A 25,295-nucleotide genomic window follows, 5' to 3' on the forward strand; every position below is an offset into this window, starting at 1 on the left:
TTCTCACCTACATCGTCCACCTGGGACGACTCGGGAACTCAACTCCTACCCCGGGCAGCTCACCCATCCCCCTATGCCCAGGGGAAAGGTTTCAAGCCGTTTGACAGCAGATGCAAGCTGTCAAAACGGCTTTTACGCAGAAACAGGCGGGAGGCAGCAACAGCTGCGTCCAACGGAGTAGCCTGCCACCGGAAGTCTGAGCATTTGCATCTTGAACCTCCGGTGTGCCAAGTGTGTGTTAAACCCCTTTAAATCGAGGATTGCCCTCCATCCTACCGAGGTCTTGGGAACTACGAACAGAATTGAATAGAACCCCCTTCTCTTTTGCCCCGCTGGTACCAGTTCTATGGCCCGGATGTCCAGAAGATGTCGGATGGCCTCCTTCATGAGGCCTTTTTTGACCGGATTTTTGGTCAATGGGCAAGAGACGAAATGTCTTGGGGGGTTGGATATGAATTCCAGAGACAGGCCGAATCTAATGGTGTTGAGGACCCAGAGGTCCGTGGTGGTGGTCTCCCATATGTGTGTGAAGAGGGCCAATCTGCCACCTATGGGAGAGCCCTCCTTGTGGTCACTTGAACTGCCAGAAGGGACGGCCTGCCGCGCCTCAAAAGGGCCGCTTGGTCTGAAATTGCTGTCTAGGCCTGTCCCTATTGCCGGATCTGCCAATTTGACGCTCTGGCCTGTGATGAAAGGGACGGGAGGACTGGCCAAACACAGGCCCGGGCCCTGATTGAAAGGGGTGCCCACGGGTATAGGGGGTAGTCCTCCTATCCGCTCGTCTGAAAAGGTGGGAGATTACCTTGTATTTCTCCCTGCTTTCCGTCAGATAAGGATTCAGCGCCTCAGCGAATAGCTGTCCGCTAAACGGGGCAGCCACTAAACGCCACTTGGACCGGATATCAGCCTGCCAATGTTTAGCCACAAGATTCTGTGAGCAGTGACATTGGGTGCCATGGATCGAGATGAAAATCTGGCAGCATGTAGTGACGTGTCCGCTGTGTATTCTGAGGCAGCCACTAACTTGCTCAAATCGTGGTGTATTCGTACCTCCTTCAGTGGGATTCTAGCCTGCAGTTGATGGAGCCAGAGAATAGAGGATCTGGTGAAAAAGGAGGCGGAAGTAGCCGCTCTTATGGCCCATGCTGTGGCCTGGTGAGTTCTGCAGAAGGTAAGCTCCGATTTCTTGTCTTCCACCTTCAGAGCCTCTGCCATATCTCCTGATACCGTGGAGGAAGAGAATAATGGTGTTAAGGGTTCATCCACAACAGGAACATCTAACACCGCTGAAAGCGTGGGATCCACGTTAAACAACCTCTTATCTGTTCCCCCCAGTGGGGAGAAGGTGCCTGGTGTCCCCCATTGAGCCTGTATTGTGTCCAGGAATAAGGGGGGCAGGGAATGTGTTGTTGGGTAAAGGTGGGTTGTGAGAACACCGTACTGGTGTCCTGATCAGTGGAGGGCCTTTCTTGGGGAGCTTGACTAGAGCCAATTTTTACGATACTACTGGCCTTGTGGAGCATTGATTTAAAGAGAGATGGATTAAAGAGTCCTATGAAGGGAGGAGGATCAGGCGACAGGTCCTCATCCTCCGAAAAACCTTGTTCCATCTGTTCATACTCTCCTGTGAGCTAGAGTCTGCTCCTGGAAGATCTAAAAGGGAGATCGACCCCTGGGAGCCAGCAACTTCTGCCTGGGAGAGGAAGGAAGGGGCCTCTGATATTACCAACCCAGGGCCAGTTCCATGGTGAATTGAGGAAGCTATGCCCTGAATCAGGACCTGCAATTGCTCTTGCGACAACAAGACATGAGGTTCTGAGGGCCAAGGCCCAGTCGCTGTGGGCGTGAATGTCGCCTCAGGTCTGAGGTGTGTGACCTTCGTTGTCGATGGGAGGAGCTGGAGGCCAGGCGTCTCACCACGAGGAATCATTTCCACTTGTGCTGCCCTGGGAAATGGAGAGTATCCTGACTCTCCTTCTAGGGACAGGGCCCCTGGGGCAGTTGAAGTAGAAGGAGCCTGCTGTGGTCCAAAGACCAAGGCCTCCATGGGAGCAGGAGATGGCAGTCTAGTTGCAGCTACACCTTATCGCCTTTGCGCCCTGGAGAATTGTTTCTCTAAGGCCTGGTGCCTCCTGCTGGCCTCCCTCTCAACTGCCTTAGAGGATTTCTTAGCAGAAATAGCCTTGGCCTTAAGTTTACCGGCTGTCTCCTGTTTGGAGGATTTAGACTTTCTTTTCTTGGAAGTGCTGGGGGCATCTTGTGAAGTCTGAGATGCCAGGTTGTCTGCCATTGCAATCAGAGATATCTCAATGGTATGCTGAGAGGGATCTCAAAACAGATACTGTATATCTCAGTGGTGTACTGAGAAGAATCTCAATAGTAAGGAGCAGAGTACTGATAGTGGCAGGGCCACTCAATGTAAGAAACAGTGTACTTGAGGATCAATCGTGGCTGCAGAACCAAATTAATGGTACTGCCCTCACACATGCAATGATCCTGATGGCAGCACGACCAAATAGTTTACTTAGTGACGGCAAGACCAACTCAATGGTGACAGCCACCTCACATGTGTTTCACTTAGTGATGTGTTTCACTTAGTGACAGTCAGACCAAGGCAATATTAACAGTCAATGCACATGTAGTTCACTTAGTGATGGCAAGACCAATTCAATGATAACGTTCAGTCACATGTAGTATGGTAACGTTCAGTCAGATGTAGTTCGCTTAGTAACGTAAGACTAATTCAATGGTAACAGCCAGGTCACATGTGTCTCACTTAGCGGTGGCCAGATCAATGCAATGGTCAGGGAATATTTTGAGGCCTTGTGTGGGCTCAAAAAATAAATAAATAAATAAATAAATATTGAATCAGGCACTTATGCACTATTGGCCCCAAGTGCAAGGCAATGAACCTGCAGTGTGGCATGCGGCTGTGATGTAAAATTAGGTCCGATTGTTGGCTGCTTCCCAGCCTCCAAAAGACCTGCCGCTCTGAATTAATGAGATCTAGGACCTTGTTCTGATTTACAGCCGGAATGAGAAGCCCGTTGCTGCCTTTCACTAGTGCCTGATAACCTTAAGTCCTAATTGAGCAATCGAAGCCAAATCAGACGAGAAAGAGAAAAAACAATTGCTGCCTTCTGTGTAGCACAAACATGTGGCGTCCAAAATGGTGATCGCCGTCTGCGGAGCCGAAGGAGCTGCTCCAGCTGGCGTCCGGAAAAAGAAAGAAAAAAAAACAAGCTAAAACCTCTTGAAAGCCTGTAAATCAACAGGCTCTCACATGTTGCCAAAACACTTCCCAGAAATTTAAACAGCAAGAAAGGAACGAGTAGGGGGAAGATCGAGCCTCCACGTGGCGCTTAGCCGACTCCTGCTGAACTGGCCGGCTGAAGCTTTAAATCCCCTTAGCCGGCGATCTGACGCTGTGCTATTAGTGCAGCAGCTGGAAGAACCACAATAGATGGGAGAAGATAGGAAAATAAAAGGAAAAATACGACCTGATCGTTGTCTCTGCCTAAAGACTGAGCCAATCTTTACATGTCTCTTCTGGGCGAAGACCAAGTCAAGACTGGGGATCCTGGCCCAGGGGAAGAGGCGTGGCAAAGGGTTGATTAACTTGGTCTCTGGGCAGGAAGACAAGGATCAACCCCATTCTATTGTGGATTCTCCATCGGTCATGCTGGAGAACAGTTAATCAGTGGAGTAGCTTGCCTCCTGGAGTTGTGAGTGCTCCATCTCTGGAGGTTTCCAAAAATAGGCTGGACAACCATTGTTTAGGCTGGTATAAGGCTTCTGCGTTGAGCACGGAATTGGACAGGAAGATCTCCTAGATCCCTTCCAGCCCTATGGTTCTATGTTCTCTGGCCTAGTATGACAATTTCCTTCCACACATGGAGAGGAGGGGAAGGCCTGCTATAGGTGGTGAAACAAAAATCAGATCTTTGATAAAGGCCTGCAGTAGGTGGTAAAACAATAATCAAATATTCCTTTATTTGGCCCAGTGCAAGAGGTCTCTACTGCACAGGAGAGCTGCCTGCACTCTTTTGTCCCATCTTCTTAACCAAACACACAGTCACTTGATGACTGCAACTTTGTAAGCTACCCAGAATCATTGGTTTCATTGAGCAACTATAGAAATTAAATAAATGAATAACCTGGAAGAGGTGGAATTGCAGTTGTTGAAAGAAACAGTCACGGGCATCTTGCTTAATAATGGCAAAGACTTATGATCAAAATTCTGAGACTAACTATAGTTGTATATTGAGGACTAACTTTATTTTGATCAAGAAGTGCCTTCATTGATCAAGCATTAAGGAAACTGGTGCCTCTCAGTCGTGTGGAGGATGGAATATTTTCATATTTATGGCATACTGGTAGTCCTTGACATATGACTACAATTAGGATCAGAATTTTGATTGGTAAAGCATGATGTCACTGATTGTATCATTTAGCAACTACAATTCTTTTTGGCATTATTAAACAAATTTTCCAGTTTTAGCCAAAGATTCACCCTAATATAGACTATTCTGGGTTTGTCCTCCTACCCCTAAATTTCAGTAAATTAAAGGACCTCCCATATTCACCAACTCTTCCCATCCATTTCTGTCTTTTCACATGCATTCTGCTTTGTCAGCAGTTTCAGAACCATATGGCTCTAGGATTGCTTGCCACACCCTGGGAATCCACAGTTGCCCTATGCCACTCCCAGTCACCCTCACCACCCCATATTCCTAGACCCATGCTATCCTGCAATTTGCTGTCCCAGTTGATTTTCTTTACTGTCTTCTTGCTCTCACTGTTTCTGAGGCATATTTGGCCTGGTTGCTAGATCATATGGGGCTGGTTTCACATGGCAAAAAAGAAAGCTCAAAGCAACTTACAGGGGCTGTAGTGCACCTGAAATCTCCTTTGCACCATCCCGTGGGCCATATTGGGGCTAATTTTATGTTGTGAAAAGGGGAAAAGAAAAAAATAAAGCAGATCGTCTGGAGCAGAAACATGCCAAAACACTCCTTTTTTTTTGTTTTGTTCCTGGGCCATATGGGGCTAGCTTTGCCCTGTGAAAAATGGAGCAGGAAGCCAAAAGCCTGCCCTCCTTTTTCGTAATGCAGTGTCAGTTTCAGCCTTGCCTTGAAATTCTTTGCAAAAAATGTCCTTTGTAATGTTTTATATCACTACAATCATCTGAATATGAGCTTTAGGTTTTGTTTATTGGATTTATTCTTGTCTTTCTGTTATACATTCCATGCATAGATCAGATATCAAATATCTAAATAGAAAAAGGAATTCATGGACAATTGAAAAAAAGGACAAACAGGGAGGAGGAGGAGGACATGCTAACATAGGGATGTCAAACTCAATTTCATTGAGGGCTGCATCAGCATTATGGTTGCCCTCAAAGGGCCAGTTGCATGTAAGATTATGTATCATATTAGTTCAGGAGTGCATTATGTCAAGACATGGGCCAAACAGGATTAACATTGCAAATATGAACAAACATTTCAAATAAATCTGCTAAAACAAATTTAAAACAAAGAAAACACATAAGCTATTTAGTTCTCTCTCTCATGCCTTTTTGTCCAAGCCGGATGTTTGGCATCTTTTTTTGTCTACAAGTTCATTGATGTTTGAAGTTAGGTTCTGAGCTGTGGAGACTCTCAGGATAGAGGAGGTATGTATCAGTGAGTGCAGGTGTGCATCAGTGTGTGCACTTTTGTTTATCTTCATCACAAAGAAAAGTTGCTCACACAGATATGTACTACTAAACATGCAGAGCATTCAAGCAGCTTGTAGGCGGAGTTGGGACATCGTTTTAGGGATGAACCTGATGAACTGTGCAGGCCCTACAGAATCATACTTTGCCTTAAGTGTGCTGTTACATTGGAGTTCTATCAGCTCCATCTGGATGTTTACAAGTGCTTTCTCCACATCAACTGCAAATTGAATTTCTGTGCTTCAAAGTTAACAAAGCGACGTGTAAAGCCCATGTGAAGTGTGCTCAGTTTATCAGCAAAATGATCATCTGAGAACACGGCAGTGGAGACTTGGTTTATGATTGTTTGGCAACAGGGGAAATGATTCATGTTTCCTTGCTGCAAACATTCAAAAATGCTTGCTTTTCATCTGGAACAAAATTTCGCACACTTTAATCATACAGCACTTCAAAAACTCCCCCTCTGTAAATGTCCAGGCCAATGCCCAGGTGTTAAGTCCATCGTGGGAAAGGGAAGATAATATCGGTCCGGCTCCGGTCGTAGCGCACTGTTCTAGCAGCTCTTCGCGCCTCCTTTTGAGAACGGAGAAATAAGCCAGGCTCTGGAGGCTGTATTTCTTTCTCCCCCCCTTTTCCTAGCTGACAGGTTAGGGAGAAGAAAGTTCAGAGAGAGATACAGTGCAAGAAGCAAATTGTTACATTGTAGAGGGCAGCGGACACAGAAGCAATAAACGAAGCAAAAGGTTACATTGTAGCAAATAGAGGAAGGGAAAGCAATAACCCCACAGGCACAACCCCCTCCCCCTTGGAAGTACGGCAGAACCCAGGGGAAGGTGAGATTTGTTTTTAGGTCAGAGGGGATAGGTAGAAATGAAATAGGAATGGGTTCTGGCATCCTGCCCCCCTTAAAAATAAAAGAGATCCACCTGTAGAGAAAACAAAACAGGTATAGAGGTTAGTCTGGTTTGTTGGGATATTCTGTATGAAATTTCTTTAGCAGTTTAGGTGCTCTGACGTGATGTTTATGGACCCATTCGTTTTGTGAAGGGAGAAGGTGTTTCCATGCTACTAGGTATTGAGTTGCCCCGTGATACTTCCTAGAATCTAGGATTTCTTTTATCTTAAAGTGTTGTTCTCCTTCAACCATGATTGGAGGTGTTGGTGGGGGATTTTTGGTCGTAAGGGTGACTGTTGTTCTCATTTCAGCAAGCTGCAGTGAAAAATTGGGTGTATTTGCCTGAGGTTTTTGGGTAGTTGTAATTCTACTGTTACTGTGTTTATGATTCTTTTAATTGGAAAAGGTCCTATATATTTTGGGTCCAGTTTTTTACAGGACTGTAGGGATTTTAGGTATTTTGTAGACAAATATACCACTTCTCCTACAGTGAATGGTATAGGTTCAACTCTTTTTTTATCCGCTTGTGCTTTGTATGCTTGCCCAGCTTCGTCTAACGCTTTCCTAACCACTGGCTAGATGTTTTGTAATTGTATCCATTCTTTCAGCGATGGGATTGCCGATTTGTTTGGGGTCAGTTCTGGCATAGGGTTAAAACTTTGACTAGTGGCTACTTGAAAGGGAGTGTAGCCTGTGCTGGAGTGGACTGCATTATTGTAAGCAATTTCTGCGAAAGGGAGTAGGTCCGTCCAATTCGTTTGCTGGAAATTAATAAAGCACCTTAAGTATTGCTCAAGTACTGAGTTCGAACGTTCCATCTGTCCATTGCATTGAGGATGATGACTAGATGACAGTTCCTGAGTGGTTCCTAAGAAGGATAAAAATTCCTTCCAAAGTTCTGATGTAAATTGCACTCGCCTATCAGATATGATGCGTTGGGGTACTCCATGCGTTGGGGTGCTCCATGTAGATGTGCTGCATGAATAGTTTCGCTAAGGGTTTTGCGGTGGGAATCTTTTGGCAAAAGATAAAGTGCACTTGTTTGGAAAACAGATGACAGTGTTTCCATTGCTTTCTGGTAATTCCACTATAAAATCCATGGATATTTCTTTCCAGGGGGCTGAGGGATTCGTCACTGGTTGTAACAGTCCGGGCGATTTCCCTTGCAGCTCTTAGCAGCTGCGCAGGTTGGGCAGCTGGCCACATAACTTTCTATGTCCTTTTTCATGGACTGCCACCAAAATTGCCTTTTAATTAAATATAATGTTTTTACAAATCCAAAATGCCCTGCTGATTTTGTATCATGGCATAGCTGCATGAACGTGACCCTCTGGGTGGTTCGTATATATAACTTCTCCCCCACGGATGGCAGTCCGTCCTTGATTGTGCACACATGTCTATTTCATCTGTTTCCAAAGTTTTCCGGAATTCGATTCCGGTTTGGCTACCCAGCTGCGGCTTTATTTTAGCTTGGGCTCTGGTGGTTACTGGCACTGCCAGTTGTGGTTCAGGCATGAGTGATTTAGAACTGGTGGCTCACGTATTGTTATATTGGGGCATGTGAGACAGTGCATCTGCGGGAAGTTCTTTCCCCCGGCAAGTGTTTGAGCGTAAAACGGAATAGGTGAAAATGTTGGGACCAGCGGGCTTGCTTGGGAGTGAGTTCCTGGGTGTTTTTAAGGCTTCCAAGTTTTTGTGGTCTGTCCAGACCTGAAAAGAGATTTTATTCCCTTCAAGGAAATGGCACCACGTAAGTAACAACCATCTCACAGTGTATGCCTCCTTTTCCCACACAGCCCAGCGCTGTTCAATTTCAGTGAGTTTCCTGGATGTGTATGCGTACGGTTGCAATACCCCTTCATCATTTTCTTGTAATAGTACAGCCCCCACTGCCACATCGCTTGCGTCTGCCTGTATTACGAAAGGTTTATCCGTGTCTGGATGCCTCAGCACAGGTTCAGCGGAAAAGAGTCTCTTTAACCTCTCAAACGCCGCTTGGCATTTCATTGTCCATTTTAGTGGCTGGCTGGGTTTCACTGAGGATTCTCCCTTCGTTTTTAATAAGTTCATGAGGGGCAGGGCTATTTGGGCGAATGAAGGGATGAATTGGTGGTAAAAGTTTGCGAAACCCAGGAAACTTTGCAAGTGCTTCCTTGTGCGAGGTTGTGCCCATTCTAGTACTGCCCTGACGTTCTCGGAGTCCATTTCGATGACCTGTGGGGATATGTGATAACCCAGGTAGTCTATTCTTTCCTGGTGGAATTCGCATTTCGATAATTTGGCATATAGGTGGGCAGCTCGTGGTTTCTTTAAAACCGCTCTGACATGCTCCTCTTTGGATTCAGTGAAGATAAGGATGTTGTCTAGATAAACCAGAACCCCCTTAAATAGGTGCTCCCTTATTACCTCATTGATTAATTGCATAAATACTGCGGGGGCCCCTTGTAGTCCAAACGGTAAAACTTTGAATTGGTAGCATCCTATTGGGCAATTAAATGTGGTTTTCCATTCATCCCCTTCCTTAATCTTAATGCGGTAATACGCTTCCCTTAGATCTATTTTAGTGAAAATTCTTCCTTTCGATAGGTGGCACAATCGTGGGTCGGTGAGCGGGAAGCTCATCTGCATGCTCCTCACTGAAAACTTCAGCAAGGTCTCGGTATTCCTCTGGTATTTTGGGTAACCCCTTTTCCGATGGTTTCTCCGCTCCTGGGTTTGGTAGGGCTCCTTGGGGGGGTTAAGTTCACACGATCCCCCTTCAAGAAATTGAGTTCTGCCATCCTCCAATTTACCCAGGGGTTCCATTTCTTTAACCACTCCAGTGCTAGGATCACTGGGCATTCCATGCCTGGGGTCACTACAAACGTTATGTCTTCCTCGTGGTTCCCCAGGTGGATTGGTAAAGTGGCTAGAGTAGCTGGCACCCCTCCTGTTATGGACCCATCTAACTGGCCAAACGAGATTGGTTTTTTCAGCCTCCTTACCGGGATGCCCAAGTTCCCCACTAGCGGGCTAATGAGGCAGCGGGTGTAGCCAGAGTCTATTAAGGCTTTCACATTGACAGCTTCGGGTATGGAGTGGCTAATATAGTCACTGTCTTGAGGATGGGTGCAATGGGTCCACTTCACCCTCTGAGCTGTCATCCGAGTTGTCCACTGCCCCTGCAGTGTAGGCCAGAGTTCCCTCCCCATGCTTTGCAAGGGGTGGGGACTCCACAGCCTCGGTCGCCCTCATGGGTTCTTGTGGCTTGGCTGGGGACTTCCCTGATTTCCTGGGCGGTGATCGGTCTGGGTTGCGCTGAGGGGCTTTCGAGCGGCATTCTATGGCATGATGCCCTCTCTCCCGCATTTGAAACAGCCCGTTGACTTCTTGGCCGTAGCCGGTGGTTTTGCTGGCTCGCGCGTCGGCTGGTTCCTCCGCCAGAAATGTACCATTCCTCTTCACGAAGGTGCAGGGATTTCTCCATCTCTTGCTTCCATTCGGGTTGGTGGCTGCCCCATCTCAGGGTCACCTTTCTCAACCTCTTTTCCCACTCGTCTTTCTTGCCAACGCCAATCAACCACCGAGATTTGTGGTTGTGCATTTCCACCACTTCTTCTGAGGAGTATGACGTCTCGGATCCCAACAACTGGCAGGATCCCTGCCGGAGGGAGGGCTCTCCTCTCATGGTAGGTTCTTCCTTCCCTGCCCCGTAGTCCGACATTGTAGTTTTTGCAAAGTCCCCCGGTAATTACTGCAGATCCTGTCTAATGTAAGGGCCCACTTCAATCCCACATTTTAAGAAAGCAGAACTCTTGGAGACGGTTTCCTCCCAACAGGAACTTTTATTAAAAGTAATTGATAGCAGGCATAATAAACAGGATCTGAGGGATTCCTTTGCAGATCGATACTTTAAAGTGTCCCCAAGCAAACCCCATCCCACAGTTCATCCGGATGTTTCAAACCAGCCAATCCCCAGGTGTTAAGTCCATCATGGGAAAGGGGAGATAACATCGGTCTGGCTCCGGTCGTAGCGCACTGTTCAAGCAGCTCTTCGCGCCTCCTTTTGAGAACGGAGAAATAAGCCAGGCTCTGGAGGCTGTATTTCTTTCTCCCCCCCTTTTCCTAGCTGACAGGTTAGGGAGAAGAAAGTTCAGAGAGAGATACAGTGCAGGAAGCAAATTGTTACATTGTAGCGGGCAGCGGACACAGAAGCAATAAACGAAGCAAAAGGTTACACTGTAGCGAATAGAGGAAGGGAAAGCAATAACCCCGCAGGCACAAACCCCCTTCCCCTTGGGAGTATGGCAGAACCCAGGGGAAGGTGAGATTTGTTTTTAGGTCAGAGGGGATAGGAATGGGTTCTGATACATACATACATATACGTATACATATACATAGTAACTCAAGTGACAAATATTTAATTTTTGAAACTGCAGTAAAAAAAGTTGCAACAAATTTTTATTTTATGATTCCAAGATACTTCATTCTATATCCCATCCTAATTTTCTTCGATAAGAGTCAATTTGGCCTAGTGATTAAAGTATCAGACTAGAAAGCAGAAGACTGTGAGTTCTAGTCTCTTTCTCAGCCCAACTCATCTCACAGGTTTGTTGCTCAGGGGAAAACAGGATGAAGGAGGTGCATTAGATACGTTCACCTGCTTGAGTTATTTATAAAAATAATAAAAGCGAGATGGGAGCAAATAAATGATTTTTGACCCTATAATATATTTTTGCCTAAATATTTTTTTTGTCCTGTAAAATGGATACTCACTAAAGTGTACATGATACATTCTAACTAGTTAAGTCCAATAAATTGAACTTAGAATGCTGATAATAGTTCAATTTCTGCTGAAAATACATTTTTGAAAGATAGAGCTTTTCTATTACTGAGGAGGTCATAATTCTGAATACTTGAGAACCACAGCTCTCAACTTAGAGCTTTACCTTTTCTAATTCTGTATTATACTACTCCTCTATTATGCTGTGTTTCCTTCTCTTTTCTGGATTCTGCATTACTATAGGAGATTCACCAATTTTTGTTGGAGAACAGAAAGAAAAGGTAAGAAAGTTTTCAAAATAGGAGTGAAATAATCATTTCTCATATTTTTTTTCTAATTCTTATTCTCTGTGTTTGCTTTTATTTTTATTATATGTCATTTCATTATTTTTCTCTTACCTTAATTAGAGTTACTTCAAAAATGTTCACAAATATAAAAAACAATAAACTTAACTATCTGGTATTTTTTCCCCATATTTGAACTGATATACCTATTCTTACATGTTTATATACTTCTATGTACCATAGCTATTGTTACATCTTAGGTCTGTTTATAAGTTTCATGATAAAATCATTACAGGGCAAACTGCCAGTACAGTTTTCTAGATTTGGGAATAAAATTATCAAACTATATATCAGTATCTCTTCATGTTGCTAGATAATCTTCAATAGAAATATTTTAAAATTAAGTACTATAGAGTGGAGTAAAATTTAGTCTGATGTGAAAGAGACTGAGTTTTTAAAATGTATTTTCTTTTAACTAGTGAGCGGATTATTATGATTTTGATTGAATTCATTAATAATTTCTTCTTGTAATACAAAAATTAGTGATTTAAAAGTCACTATACTTTTAAATACAGTTATGAATATGAGGACAGGTGTATATTTTTAGTAGTATCCATAGAGTGATGGATTAAATGGGAAACCGTCTATTAGATCCTTTATACTAGAATAAGACTCTTATAATCACACCTTTAGAACATACTATAAATAAAGTACATCTAATTAATGCCAGTTGGATAAAACTAGAAAAAGGAAATTAATAGACTTCAAAACAATCCTTCAACTAATGATTAGAACTAAAGAAAAAGGGATTATTATTGTTAATTAAACCATTGAATTTGTAAAACGGGTCTTTTTAATCCACTGGATTTACAACATTTCCTCTAATTTATATATCACAAAAAATCCTTCTTGAAAAAAATTCTTTCTGTGTATTTAAAATAGTTTTATGGAATAAAGGTATTTCAGCTGTCATTCTTGTTTTTTTCTAGCATTATTCACTTATAATTAATTGATGAATTTAAGGTATTGAATTAATCTTTTAAAATATTTTATTAACTTTGGGAATTTCGAATGGGCATCCATTCTTATTGTGAATACTAAGGATATATATATTTCAAAATTTGGATTGCTTTCTCCCATATTTGGGCCGACAGGGTGCACCAAACTCAAGATATATATATATATATAGCGGTTAGGGTCTTAAAAGACCAGCTGGAGAAGCAAGGAAGAGCCAGACATCAAGATTCCCTACAGGCCGAGGACCTAGTGCAACTTTTACAGCTATGCTTGACTACCTACTTCTCCTTTCAAGGGGTCATATATGAGCAGGTGAAGGGCACACCCATGGGCTCACCAATATCCAGCGTGGTGGCGGAAGCGGTCCTCCAACAGCTGGAGCGAGAGGCCATGACCCGGTATCGACCCAAATTTTGGGCTCGATACGTCAATGACACCTTCGTGGTTGTTAAATGGTGCCATCAGCATGACTTTATGGGAGTGTTAAATTCCATATACCTGGATATACAGTTTACTGTGGAGGAGGAGGTCAAGGGCTCGATAGCCTTTTTGGATGTTTTGGTCCAACGCTCATTGAATGGCACGCTAAACACCAAAGTCTATTGAAAGCCCACGCACACGGACCGCATCCTCCATTACCACAGTAACCATCCGACCTCCCATAAAGCCAGCTGCATTAGGACCCTATTCAAACGGGTACAGTCACATTGCAGCACGGCTGAGTCAAAGACGGAGGAGAGGAAACATCTGTTTAAGATTTGCCGGAGGAATGGCTACCCCCTTAGATTCATTAAACGGCATAGTACAATGCCAAAATTCCAGGAAGTACGGCAGAGTGAAGGGGGACCCGCAATACAAACTACGTGGGTGACTCTACCATATGTCAACAATGTATCGGAGGCCACGGCCAGGCTACTGGCGCCGTATGGCATAAAGGTGGCCCACAGACCTGACCAGACCTTGCGGGCAAAAGTAATGTGCCCCAAAGATCAACTCCCCAGTGCTGAGAGATCAGCGATTGTCTATAAGATCGACTGCATGGGATGCCAGAGTAATTACATAGGCGAAACATCTAAGAGACTGGGAACACGCCTTCAAGAACATAGACTGGCAGTCAGGAGAGGGGAGTCATACTCTCAGATTTGGGCCCACATGATGGAGCATGGACATCGCTTTGATTTTGAGAATGCCCAGGTCTTAGCTAATGACTCCACGAAGGGAGGCCGCCTGCTAAAAGAAGCATGGCTGTCAGGGGCGGACTCAATCAACCGCCATGTAGGCCTATGCTCAGCTCATTGAGCACTCAGGACATGGAACATCAATCGCTGTACGAACGACCTAGGAGGAGTGAGGAGGGAAATGCAAGACTGGAAAAAGAACATCCCTTGGAGCCCCCACCTGTCCCCACTCGATCGGACTAGCAAAGCCTGGAACAGTGGCCCCTTCCGTTGGACGTGCAGCCGTCAGCTGGCCCCCAACAAACGGGTCCCAGCAAACAACCGTCACAGCGATTTCAGAGGCGGTTACGACGTGCCTCCCCCTGGCAGGGGGAGACCGCTCATCCAACAAAGGATTGAGACCCAGGGGGCAGGTGAATGAGCGAGACATCACGAGACCAAAGGACTGGGGGGAGGACGAGCCACCCGCCGGCAGCACCGTCAGACATCCTATGACAACCCAGTCGAGACGAAGTGGGGGGAGGGTTTCCCCAGCACATCTAGCGACCTGCCGACAATGGATTGAACGACAAAATGCTAGACGTGGAGTAACGATCGAGGACGCCCAGATAGTGGGCAAGGGGGATGAGATTGGGACGTCTTGGGGGAGAGACAGAGCCGGAGAGGTTGACAGAGCGGAGGTGGCCTGCCGGGAAAAAAGTAGGGCGGGGGCGCCCTGCGAGAGAGACAGAGCCGAGGTGCATGGCACTAAAGTGCCTCACCAACCGCACAAGATCAGTGGTGGGGGAGGGAGGGAGAGGGAGGGGAATGGAAACAAAAAGGAGAAAGAACGACCTACGCCGGGGCGCAGGGAGAGCGGACACCGTGTTCATAAGAATTCAGGAAACAACTTACATTCCCCCCCACCTCTCAGAGACACACACACGTATAACAGCGGGGGAGCCGTATGCAGGGAAAGCAAGAATGCCTTACCATCGAATCTGCCTAACACCCTGGTTGGTAATGAATGTAATAGCACTCGAAAGGACGCGAACTCAGAAAAAGGAGCCGAACATCAAAGCAGGCAGCGCGCTCGAAGTGCGGCAGGATCAGCTGGGGCTGGTTACGCGCTCCAGGAGCCGGAAGCAGGCGTTGAATGGCTATATATAAGTCTTCAGCAGCATTTGCCTTTTTAGCCCTGGTGATGTCAAGTGCACTTGACGAAAGCTTGGCGGATTAAACTATATGAAATTTTTGTCTACTTACTAAGGACCCATGTAAGTACCATTTTTGTTTTCTTTCACTTGTGGTCCTTCTTAATTTTTGATATTTTCAAAATTATTCAATCTCAGGTTCGAAAGTGGTCGGTGACGACCGTAGTAGTCCCTAGATATATCCAATTACCCTCGCGGATAAATACCAGTTTGATGAAAACGTGGGCTGGGTAGGATGTTATCATGGGATTCCGTCAGCCAATCGGCGTTCTGATACTGTTTTTGTTTTATTAACCAACTTGCCTGCGCTGTTCCTATCCTCACACAACTTGCCACTCTTTCTCGTACTTCCCGTCTCCCCCCTTTTTTTCCTTCCTGCTGAGGCCACTTCGTTCGTCTGCAAGGCGGCTGCGCGAGAGCGTGTGACTGCTCCTAAAACGGGGCAGCATTGCCCTCCCTCCCCTCCTCTTCCCATAGCTCTCCCTCCCCTCTCCACCTTGACCTGCAGTTGCAATTCCCTGTCTACTCGGTCTTTCCCCCTCCCCTCTCTGAACAGCCTTTCTCGTATTTCCCGTCTCCCCCCTTTTTCTTCCTGCTGAGGCCACTTCATTCGTCTGCAAGGTGGCTACACGGGAGCGTGTGACTGCTCCTAAAATGGGGCAGCATTGCTCTCCCTCCCCTCCTCTTCCCATGGGAGGCACCGTGTTTGTTCGCAGGGCGGCCATCTGGGAGCGTGTGATTATCCCTGAGACACAACGGGGCCATTCACCTCCCCCTCCTCGTGTTTCCAGGCACGCCGGGGGTTTTGGGGATTCCGGAAGACGTGCTGACAGTTTCAAATCGTTTTTCCACACCGTTGCTTCCTTCTGTTGGCTTATCATCCGGGAGCGAGTGACCGCTCCCAGGGCAAACTTCGGAGGATGCATAGACAGTCTCAATTCATCCGGTGGTGCCACAGGGATACTCAAAGGTATGGGACCGACGGGGGTGTCGGGGGGTAAAGAAAAATGATCCTCCTGGTGGCAGCTGTGCCGTACGTTGGCATGCGTTCGCAGTAGGTCCTTCTCTTCCCCACATTCAGATGGGATGCTCAATCCGCTCGAGGCCGGAGCATTGCTGTCAATGGGTTCTTCTGTCCGTCGGGGGCACTGGTGCTCCATCCTGGGCAAGTGCCCAAGCCGGCTTCACCGTTGTTCAGGGGGTGTTGGGGAAGGGGTTTCCCCCCTCCTCCCACCTCTTCCGAGGTCTATGGACGCGGGTATTCCGTGCCCTTAATGCCAGATGTGCTTGGCATAGATCTACATGCCTATTAATGGAGCCCTCTCCCGACAGCCAGGCTTCCTTGAGGAGTCTACCGCCTTTAGTACTATCACTGGCAATCATCTGCACGCCATTCAGATCAAATTTGTGGCCAGTCTCCATCATGTGCGTCCACAGCTGGGAACGTTGCTCCCCCCTTTTTATGGCGAGCCTATGTTCATGGACCCTTGTTCCAACTCTTTTTGAGGTCTCTCCCACGTAGTTAGCAGAGCATTCGTTGCAGTTGTTTTTACTATATATATATATAGCTCCTTAACCAATCAGAACACACCTCCACCCAATCAGAACACAGCCAAGCTCCCACCCAATCAGCTCAAACCCCACTGGCAGTTAAAAGGAAGAAACAGCTGCGATCATACACACTACTCCCAGAAGCACGAAGCTGAAGACACCAGCCTGAAGATGACGAATGTGACTTCGTTGAAACGTCGCCAAGACACTTCTAATTCTACGTGGGAGAAAACCCGAATAACTAAAGACCTACACACACACACACACACACACACACACACACACACACACATATATATATATATATATGAGGAATAAAATTTAAAAGTTTAACAATTTAATGAGCCGAGCTTTCGTCAGAACCATCTGACATCATCAGGGCGTTAAAACAGCAGTCTGGGAGAAACCCTTATAAAGCGTTGATCGCCTGCATCCGGCTTCTGCTACGTGTTAATGGACCCAGCTGCTCCTGCTGTATTACGGGCGAGGTGCCTACTCCAGTGCAAGGGGTCCCTTTAAATGCTTTGCGCCTTCTATCGCTGACTTTCTCTACCCCCGCCCTCCAGGTGGGGGGAACCCAAATTCCTTTCCTCTCCCTTTTCTCACCGCTCAGATGTGATGTTTCCATCCCTCCCACGAGGGTTATCACTGACCCTCCATCCTCCCCCCTCTCACTCTCCCCCCACCCCCTCCCTCCCTATGTATATGTATTGCTAACAAAGAATTAAGGGAGAACTGGAATAGCTATTTCGAACTTTTTAGTTCTTATCAACCAGACATACCCTTCTGAGATTCAAACCTGGGCTGTCTGCATGTTAAGCAGCTGTGTTAACCTCTAGGCCACAGGGTCTTTCTCACTTTGTTAGGGAGGGAAGAGACAGGGGAGGAGAATTACCTTGAGTGCTTTTTGATGCACCCTGTCGACCCAAATATGTATGTATGTATGTATGTATGTATGTATGTATGTATAATTTATTTGGATTCTGTTGCTTATCAGGTACATATTCATGCAAATGTACCATTAATTTTTCACTATTAGCTGTTAATTATGCTTTTTGTTTTTATTTTTAGAACACCCTTTTTAGTTGTATTAATAGAAATGAAAGTAAGTATCTTATTTTATAAAAAAACTGAATTTTGACTTTTTATATTCTTGATTTCATTTTACCTTTTAAAAATAATTTTTCAAGAGGATATATCTGCGTCACATGTGTAAAACAGACTCAAGCAGAATAGATTGCATTTCTTCTAAATTTAATAGTCCTTTTTACGTATTTCAGTATGTTTCAAAATATAGAACCTTTTGGCCAAATATTTCTATGTAGTAGTAAGAACAATGGTAGTTAGTTCCTGAAATTCTAAACAGAATTGTATATTCAAGTTTATCAGCAAAGATGAATATACTTTTTAATAATAAAACCTCTTTTTTTCCTTAGTGGGATCAGTTTGTTGCAATTACGCTGGCCATCAAACAAATTGCTGGGAATACTGTCAAGCAATCTTTCGAACAGATACTTCTCCGGGCCCTTCCCAGATAAAGACTCTTGAAAATTACTGTGTTTCTGTGAGCCCAATGTTACTGAATTGTGTGAATAACTATACACAGTCATATCCAATGAGAAATTCAACAGATAGTAAGTATATGACAAAGAAACTTTGACATACAATAATATGATCAATTAATGCATGGAAATAACACAATAAGACTTTTATAGATTAAAGATTATTAATTCAATTATTGAGTGTGTTTTTTTAAAAAAAAATCCATATAATTCTGCATTCTAAAATTAAGGATAACTATATGTCCTGGTTATTCTACAGGGAAAAGCCATAAATATTTTAATAGAGGACATGCTATGCATGAATATCTCTGAAGTTATCTTCAGCATTAGGTTAGGAAAAACTCTTGCTTAATATCTGAGGGATCATTGTTAATCAAATTCAAATTTATTATAGCTGTTGTAGCCTGATAAAAACAAGATATTGAATAAAATAAGTATTATATTCTTCTATGCATACATACATACATACATACATACATACATACATACATACATATATATAAAACAGAAAAACAGTAAGCATAATGGAATAAAAAAATAATTAAGCAATTAAAATATTATTATGTAATAGTACAGTGTGTCATACAAATGGTAACATAGAACTGGGTCTTGAGTCCTTGTCTGAGAGTAGTAGCATTAAATAGAAATTGTATTCCCTACCTGGAAATTTCTTCAAGAGAGGCTATATAAGGGTCAGCTTAGAGTTCTTATATAGAGTACAGAATAACAGAGCTAGAAGTGACTTTGAAAGTCTTCTAGTCCAACACCATGCCCAAGCAGGAGACCCTATATCATTCCAGACAATGGCTGTCCAATCTCTTTTTAAAAGCCTCCAGTGATGGAGCACCTACAACTTCTGGAGGCAAGCTGGTCCACTGATTAATTGTTCTCACTGTCAGGAAATTTCTTCTAGTTCTAGGTTGGATCTCTCCTTGATAAGTTTTCATCCATTACTTTTTGCCCTCAGGTGTTTTGCAGAATAAGGTGATTTCCCTCCTTTTTTTCTCTGTGACAGCCTCTCAGATATTGGAAGACTACTATCATGTCACCATCGTCCTTCTTTTTGTTAAACTACACACACCTAGTTCCTACAACCATTTGTCATGTATTTTAGCCTCCAGTCCTATAATAAATTTTCTGGCTCTTTTCTGCACTCTTTCTAAACATTTTTGAATAGTGTCTATGGAGATTCTCAGTCATCCAGGTCATAGTTATCTCAAAGATGTTTTTTCATGAGGCAACTGGACTTTCTTGTTTTTTCTTTGAAGACATTTCGCTTCTCATCCAAGAAGCTTCTTCAGCTCTGACTGGATGGTGGGGAATGGAAAGATTTATACTCCTGCAGACAGCTGGTCATTTGCATTCTTTTAGCGACTCGTTAAAGCTACCTGGAGGGTTATCTGTGTCTTCAGGGACACCTGAGTAGTGCAAATGGAAGTGGAGCCTTCTTGGAACTGTTGAAAGGACTGTGTTGTAGACTGGAGATAGGTGATGTAAGATCCCTCTCCCTCTCTTGAGAAAGTCGGATCCCTCCCCCTCTGTTGAGAAAGTCCAGTTGCCTCATGAAAAAAACATCCTTGGGATTTTTGAATAGTGGTGACCACAATTGACTATAGTATTCCAAGTGTGTTCTTAATCAAAGCAGTATAATGCAGCACTAACACTTCACATGATCTTGGTTCATGAAGGTTGTTGATGTAGCCTAGGACTACATTTTTGGGGGGCAGGTGCAGCACACTGCTGGCTTGTATTTAAGTGGTTGTCCACTAGGACTCCTAGGTCCCTCTCACAGTTACTACTATTGAATCAATTACCACCTATTCTATACTTGTGCATATGGCCTAGAGATTCTGTTGAACCATCAACACATGGACATAACCAAAGATAAATAGGAGTACCCTTAAAATGTCCAAGAAGCACTGGTGAGAGCATAATATCCAACCTAGGTAAACCTAACCCTAACCCTTACAAAATTTTAAAATTGGAATTGATGATCTGTCAGGGCCCACTTCAAAACCTCATCCTAAGAAAGCAGAACTCATGGAAGCAGTTTCTTCCAAAATGAACTTTTATTAGGAGAAGCTGATAGAAGGCATAATAGACAGGATCTGAGGGTTTCCCACTCAGATCAATAGATTAAAAGAGTCCCTAGCAAACCCCACCCCAATGGTTCATCCGGTCAGTTCAAATGGGCCAATCTCCAGGTCTGTTGTGGGAAAGAGCTGATAATACCGGTCTGTCTCAGACTTGTAGCAATGTTTGTTGGGTCTTCACACCTTCCCTTCTGAAACAGGAGATAACCCAGATGCCCAGAGGTGCATTCCTTTCTCCCCCCTTTCGAGCTGACATCAAGGGAGAGAGTTCAAAGAGCATGTATGCGGAGACAGTGAAAGAGTTACATTGTAGTGATAGAGAAAAACAAAGCGGCAGCCCGCAGCATCTTCCCCCCTCCCTTCCAGAAGTATGGCAGAACCCAGAAGGATAGAAAGAATAGAATTAGAAAAGAGCCCCTTAAACAATATTCTGACATCCTGCCCCCCCTTAAAAAAAGAGAGATCCACCTGTGGGAAAACAGAGACAAATAAAGATATAGGTTAGTCTGGTTTGTTTGGGTATTTTGTGTGAAATTTCTTAAGCAGTTTAGGGGCTTTAATATGGCGTTTGTGGACCCACTCATTTTGGGAGGACAGAAGATGTTTCCATTGAGTGGAGCCATGGTATTTTCTGGAATCTAAGATTTCTTTAATTTCGAAATTTTGTTCCCCTTCTACCATAATGGGAGGAGGGGGAGGAGCAAAAGCTGGTCTTAACGGTGACTATTGCTCATGTTTTAGAAGGCTGCAGTAGAAAATTGGATGAATTTGTCTGACGGACATTGGGAGATCTAACTCTACTGTGACAGGGTTTATGATTCTGAGAATGGGGAATAGTCCTACATATTTGAGTCCCAGTTTCTTGGAGGGTTGTAAGGATTTTAGATATTTGGTAGATAGGTAAACCTTCTCCCCTGCACTAAACGGTTTGGGCTCAACTCTCTTTTTATCTGCTTGCATTTTATCTGCTTGCCGAGCCTCATCCAAGGTTTTTCTGACTACTGGCCAGGTATTCTTTAGTTGTGCAATCTTCTCTTTTAATGAAGGGATTGTAGGGTCTGTTGAGAGTTCAGGCATTGGGTTGAAACTCTGTCCCGTGGCTACTTGGAAAGAGTGTAGCCCATGCTGGAGTGGACGCATTGTTGTAAGCAAATTCTGCGAACGGAAGCAGGTCAGTCCAGTTGTCTTGCTGGTAATTAATAAAGCATCTTAAATATTGTTCCAGTACTGAGTTCGACTGTTTAGTCCCATCATTAGTTTGCGGATGATGACTGGATGACAGTCCCTGTGTGGTTTCTAACAGGCTTGGGGATGCTTTTCAGAACTCCGATGTGAATTGTACTCCTCTATCGGATATGATGCATTGAGGGGCTCCATGAAGTCGATATATGTGCTGTTATAGTTTTGTGAGTGTTTTTGCATCAGGAATTTTTGCACAATGAATAAAATGTACTTATTTGGAGAATAAGTCTGTTACAACCCAGATGACTTTGTTTCTGCTACTCTTGGGTAATTCCACAATAAAATCCATGGAGATCTCCTTCCAGAGTGCTGAGGGGGTCGCCACTGGTTGCAGTAATCCAGGTGACTTCCCTTGTAGTCTCTTTGCTGAGGCACAAATCGGGCAGCTGGCCACATAGCTTTCAATGTCCTTTTTTATCAACAGCCACCAGAATTGCCTTTTTACTAAGTGCAATGTTTTTACAAACCCAAAATGGCCTGCGGATTTCAAGTCGTGGCACAGCTGCATGAATGTTAATCTCTGGCTTTTGGGTATATATAATTTTCCTCCCACTCATGATAATCCATCAGTGATGGTGCATAGGTTCTTATGGCTTAGAAACCATTCATTGGTTTCTAGTGCCTTTTTGAACTCGATTCCTGCTTCATTTGCTAAAGGTTTTTGGAGTTTGGCTTGTGCTTGGGTAGTGACCTGTACTGCCAGCTTTTGTCCGGCATAAGTGGCTTTGTTACATCACTTTGAGTACTGTTATATTGAGGCATTCGGGACAATTCGTCTGCTAGAAAGTTTTTCTCTCCCAGGAGGTGTTTTAATGTGAAGTTAAATTGGTGGAAATGTCGTGACCATCTCGCTTGTTTGGGAGTTAATTTCTGGGGCGTTTTTAGTGCTTTCAGAGTTTTGTGGTTGGTCCACACCTGGAAAGGAATTTTGTTCCCTTCCAGGAAGTGCTGCCAAGTGAGGAGAGCCCATCGTACTGCGTATGCCTCTTTTTCCCAAACTGCCCACCTCTGTTCTGTTTCCGTGAGTTTCCTTGATGTGTATGCACAGGGCTGTAGTGTCCCCTCATCATTTTCCTGCAAAAGTTCAGCCCCCACAGCCACATCACTGGCATCCACCTGAATCACGAAAGGTTTATCAGTGTTGGGATGCCTTAGCACTGGTTCTCCAGCATGACAGATGTAGCCTCCACCAATGGGTTATCGAAGCCTTCCTGCTCAGTTTAGACTAAGACCAAACTTTGGCCACGCCTCCCTTGGGCGGTCCTTTCCCAGTTTTGTCTTAGTCTCGGCTCAGTAGGACACAACTTCGATAGCTCCTCAAGTTAGCAAATTAACTATTTAGCTTAGGATAGTTAGTTGGCAGGTTTCATTGTGTTTGTATTTTCTTTTTATATTATTTAGTTAAGTAGGCTACAGAGCAGTTGGTGTTTTTTTTCCAGCTCTTTAGGAGCAAGTCCCTGGGGACGGCAGGGACGCACTTTCCTGAGGCCTCGCCTTTGCCGTGGGGCCGCTTTTTCGCTCCGGCTGTTTGGCGCTGCGACGGGGTTTCCCTGAGTGCTTGAGTGCCTTTTTTTCTTTGGCTTGGCTGCTTGGCGCTGCGAAGGGGTTTCCCTGAGTGTTTGGGAGCTTTCTCTTCGGCTCTATTGTTTGGCGCGGAGAGGGGGATTTCCCGAGCGCCGTGAGCAAGCCGTTTATCAAGCCGGAGGATCGGGCGAAAGGAATTTCTTCTCCTCGTGGCCACGAGGCTCCAGAGGCGAGCGGAGGGCTGTTTGCCCATTCTACCAAACACAAGTTTTGTTTGCCTTATTCAATAAGGGAGTGAAGACTGGGTGGCAGGGACCCGTGGGATCCCTGAACGCCTTGTAGAGCCTTTGCTCATTGCTCCCCTTTCCTCGAGCGTCGCCAGTTAGATGGCAAGGAGGCCTGTGGCCGCCATTTTGATTTCGTGCTGGGTGTGGTCACCATTTTGGTGAGGCCTTCACACCATACGGATATTGGGCCTGCTTACAATTTACAGCCTGCTGTGTTGGGCTTTCAAGGGGGTGTCACAAAACTTCATTCTTCTCCTTTTACAAGGATTGCATTGAAAAGAAGGGGTCTCCCTTTCTAATTTATATTGCATCACTCAAATCACTTTATTCCTGGTAACACTTATAGGGAGAATTTGTCACACCTGTTCTAATTAGCTCGCGGCGCTGTGCCTGCAGGGCCTATACAGACAGTTTTAGAAATCTGTCTGGCTGTTTGTCATTGTGGTTGTTTAGGGCGTGGGAAGCTTCCCTCCCGGACAACTTGATCTGCGTGTTTACCCCCATTACAGGGCTTCTCCTATCTGGAAGGTCCGTTGCACAATGGAAGATGGTGATACTCCTCAGACTTCGCAGGGTTCTGATGCCCCCCCTGCACAATCCAAACACAGATCTTCTGATATGGGCGTGGGGGGAAAGAAAAAGGGCAAAACCAAGCATTTGTCTACAGAACCCTCCGAGGCTGCTGAGCGAGAGGCCTCGAGGAGACATCAGGCACTGGAGAAAGAATTCTCCAGAGCACAAAGGCTCAGGTCCAGTGAAACTGAAGTGGTTCCCCCTGCTTCTCTGGGCAGTTCACCATTTGAACCTCCACCAGTGCCTTCTTATCAAGCCCCCAGGGCTTGGTCTCCTCAAGGGGGAACTGAACAGGTTGGTCTCCCTCCTTCCCTTCCCGGTTCTCCTCTTTTTCCTTCTGGTCCTTCAGTTCCGGCTGCTTCAATCACCCCACAGGCTTCTGAGGCCTCTACTTCTGGGGTTGCCCCTGCAAAGCAAACTTTCTGGGCACAACAGTTTAACTCTTTTATGCAACAGGCCTTCACCCAATTTATGGCGTCCTCTATGGGTCAGGGATCTTCACAGGTCCCATCCCCTTCTCCTCCACCCTTGCCAGCAGGTCGCACTGGATACCTTCAGTCTGCAGGCTCTGGTGTTTCTGAGACTTCTTCTCAACTTGGTGAGGCCGAGTCTGTTGACTTGGAAACAACTGACTTACCTATGTCAGAGGATGAGGAGGTGGCATCTGATCCGACTCCAACATCTGGCCTCTTTGATCCTTCTCTATTTCGATCACTTTTATTAAAGGCCTGTACCACGGCCAATTTGGTCGCAGAACAAGAACCTGAACCATCTACATCTGCTGCGCAAGAGTCAAATCCCTTATTTGCGGTAAAGGTTATTGAGGAAAAGCAAGTTCCTTGCCCCGCGGTGTTCCGCACCACGGTGGAAAAACAGTGGGCTTCATTGTCCACTCTACCTCAACCCAGCAGCACGGAAAAGAAACTATTTAATGTTTCACCTAATTTTTCTTCCTTCCTTGAGTTACCTACGGTAGATGCCCCCTTGACATCTTTATTCTCCACGTCCACAGTTCCTGGTGAAATGGCAGAGAACCTCAAGGCGGAGGATAAAAGATTCGAGTTTTCTCTCCGCAGAGCTCATCAGGCCTCAGCCTGGGCCATCAAGGCGGCAACGTCCTTGTCCTTTTTCGCAAGGACTTCCATCATGTGGCTCCGTGAGTTACAGGCCTTAATTCCTCCAGATCAGGTGCATGCGCAACAGACTCTGGGTAAACTAGTAGCTGCTGCGGAGTATATGGCAGATGCATCCCTCCACTCGGTCGAGTATTCCGCCAGATCTATCGCGGCCACGATAGCATCTCGCAGATTATTGTGGCTCAAGCAGTGGAGGGCAGATCTCAAATCAAGATGGCATCTGGCCACAGACACATACAGGGGTACTCAATTATTCGGGGCGGTCTTGGAACCGTACCTGGT

At 45.2% G+C, this 25,295-nt stretch overlaps 1 protein-coding gene across 1 annotated transcript in view; it reads left to right on the top strand.

Moving 5' to 3' along the window:
* The window catches only part of RECK (reversion inducing cysteine rich protein with kazal motifs), a 267,919-nt gene that overhangs the window by 139,109 nt on the left and 103,515 nt on the right, over positions 1-25,295 (top strand). Inside the window, exons 7-8 of the mRNA XM_029286596.1 lie at positions 17,668-17,701; positions 18,033-18,230. Of these exons, the coding sequence (XP_029142429.1) occupies positions 17,668-17,701; positions 18,033-18,230 (232 nt within the window). The remainder of the gene's footprint in view (positions 1-17,667; positions 17,702-18,032; positions 18,231-25,295) is intronic.

The sequence above is a fragment of the Protobothrops mucrosquamatus genome, unplaced genomic scaffold, assembly GCF_001527695.2.
Source record: "Protobothrops mucrosquamatus isolate PMUCROS unplaced genomic scaffold, P.Mucros_1.0 scaffold_217, whole genome shotgun sequence".
In the NCBI taxonomy this organism is placed as follows: Eukaryota; Metazoa; Chordata; class Lepidosauria; order Squamata; family Viperidae; genus Protobothrops; species Protobothrops mucrosquamatus.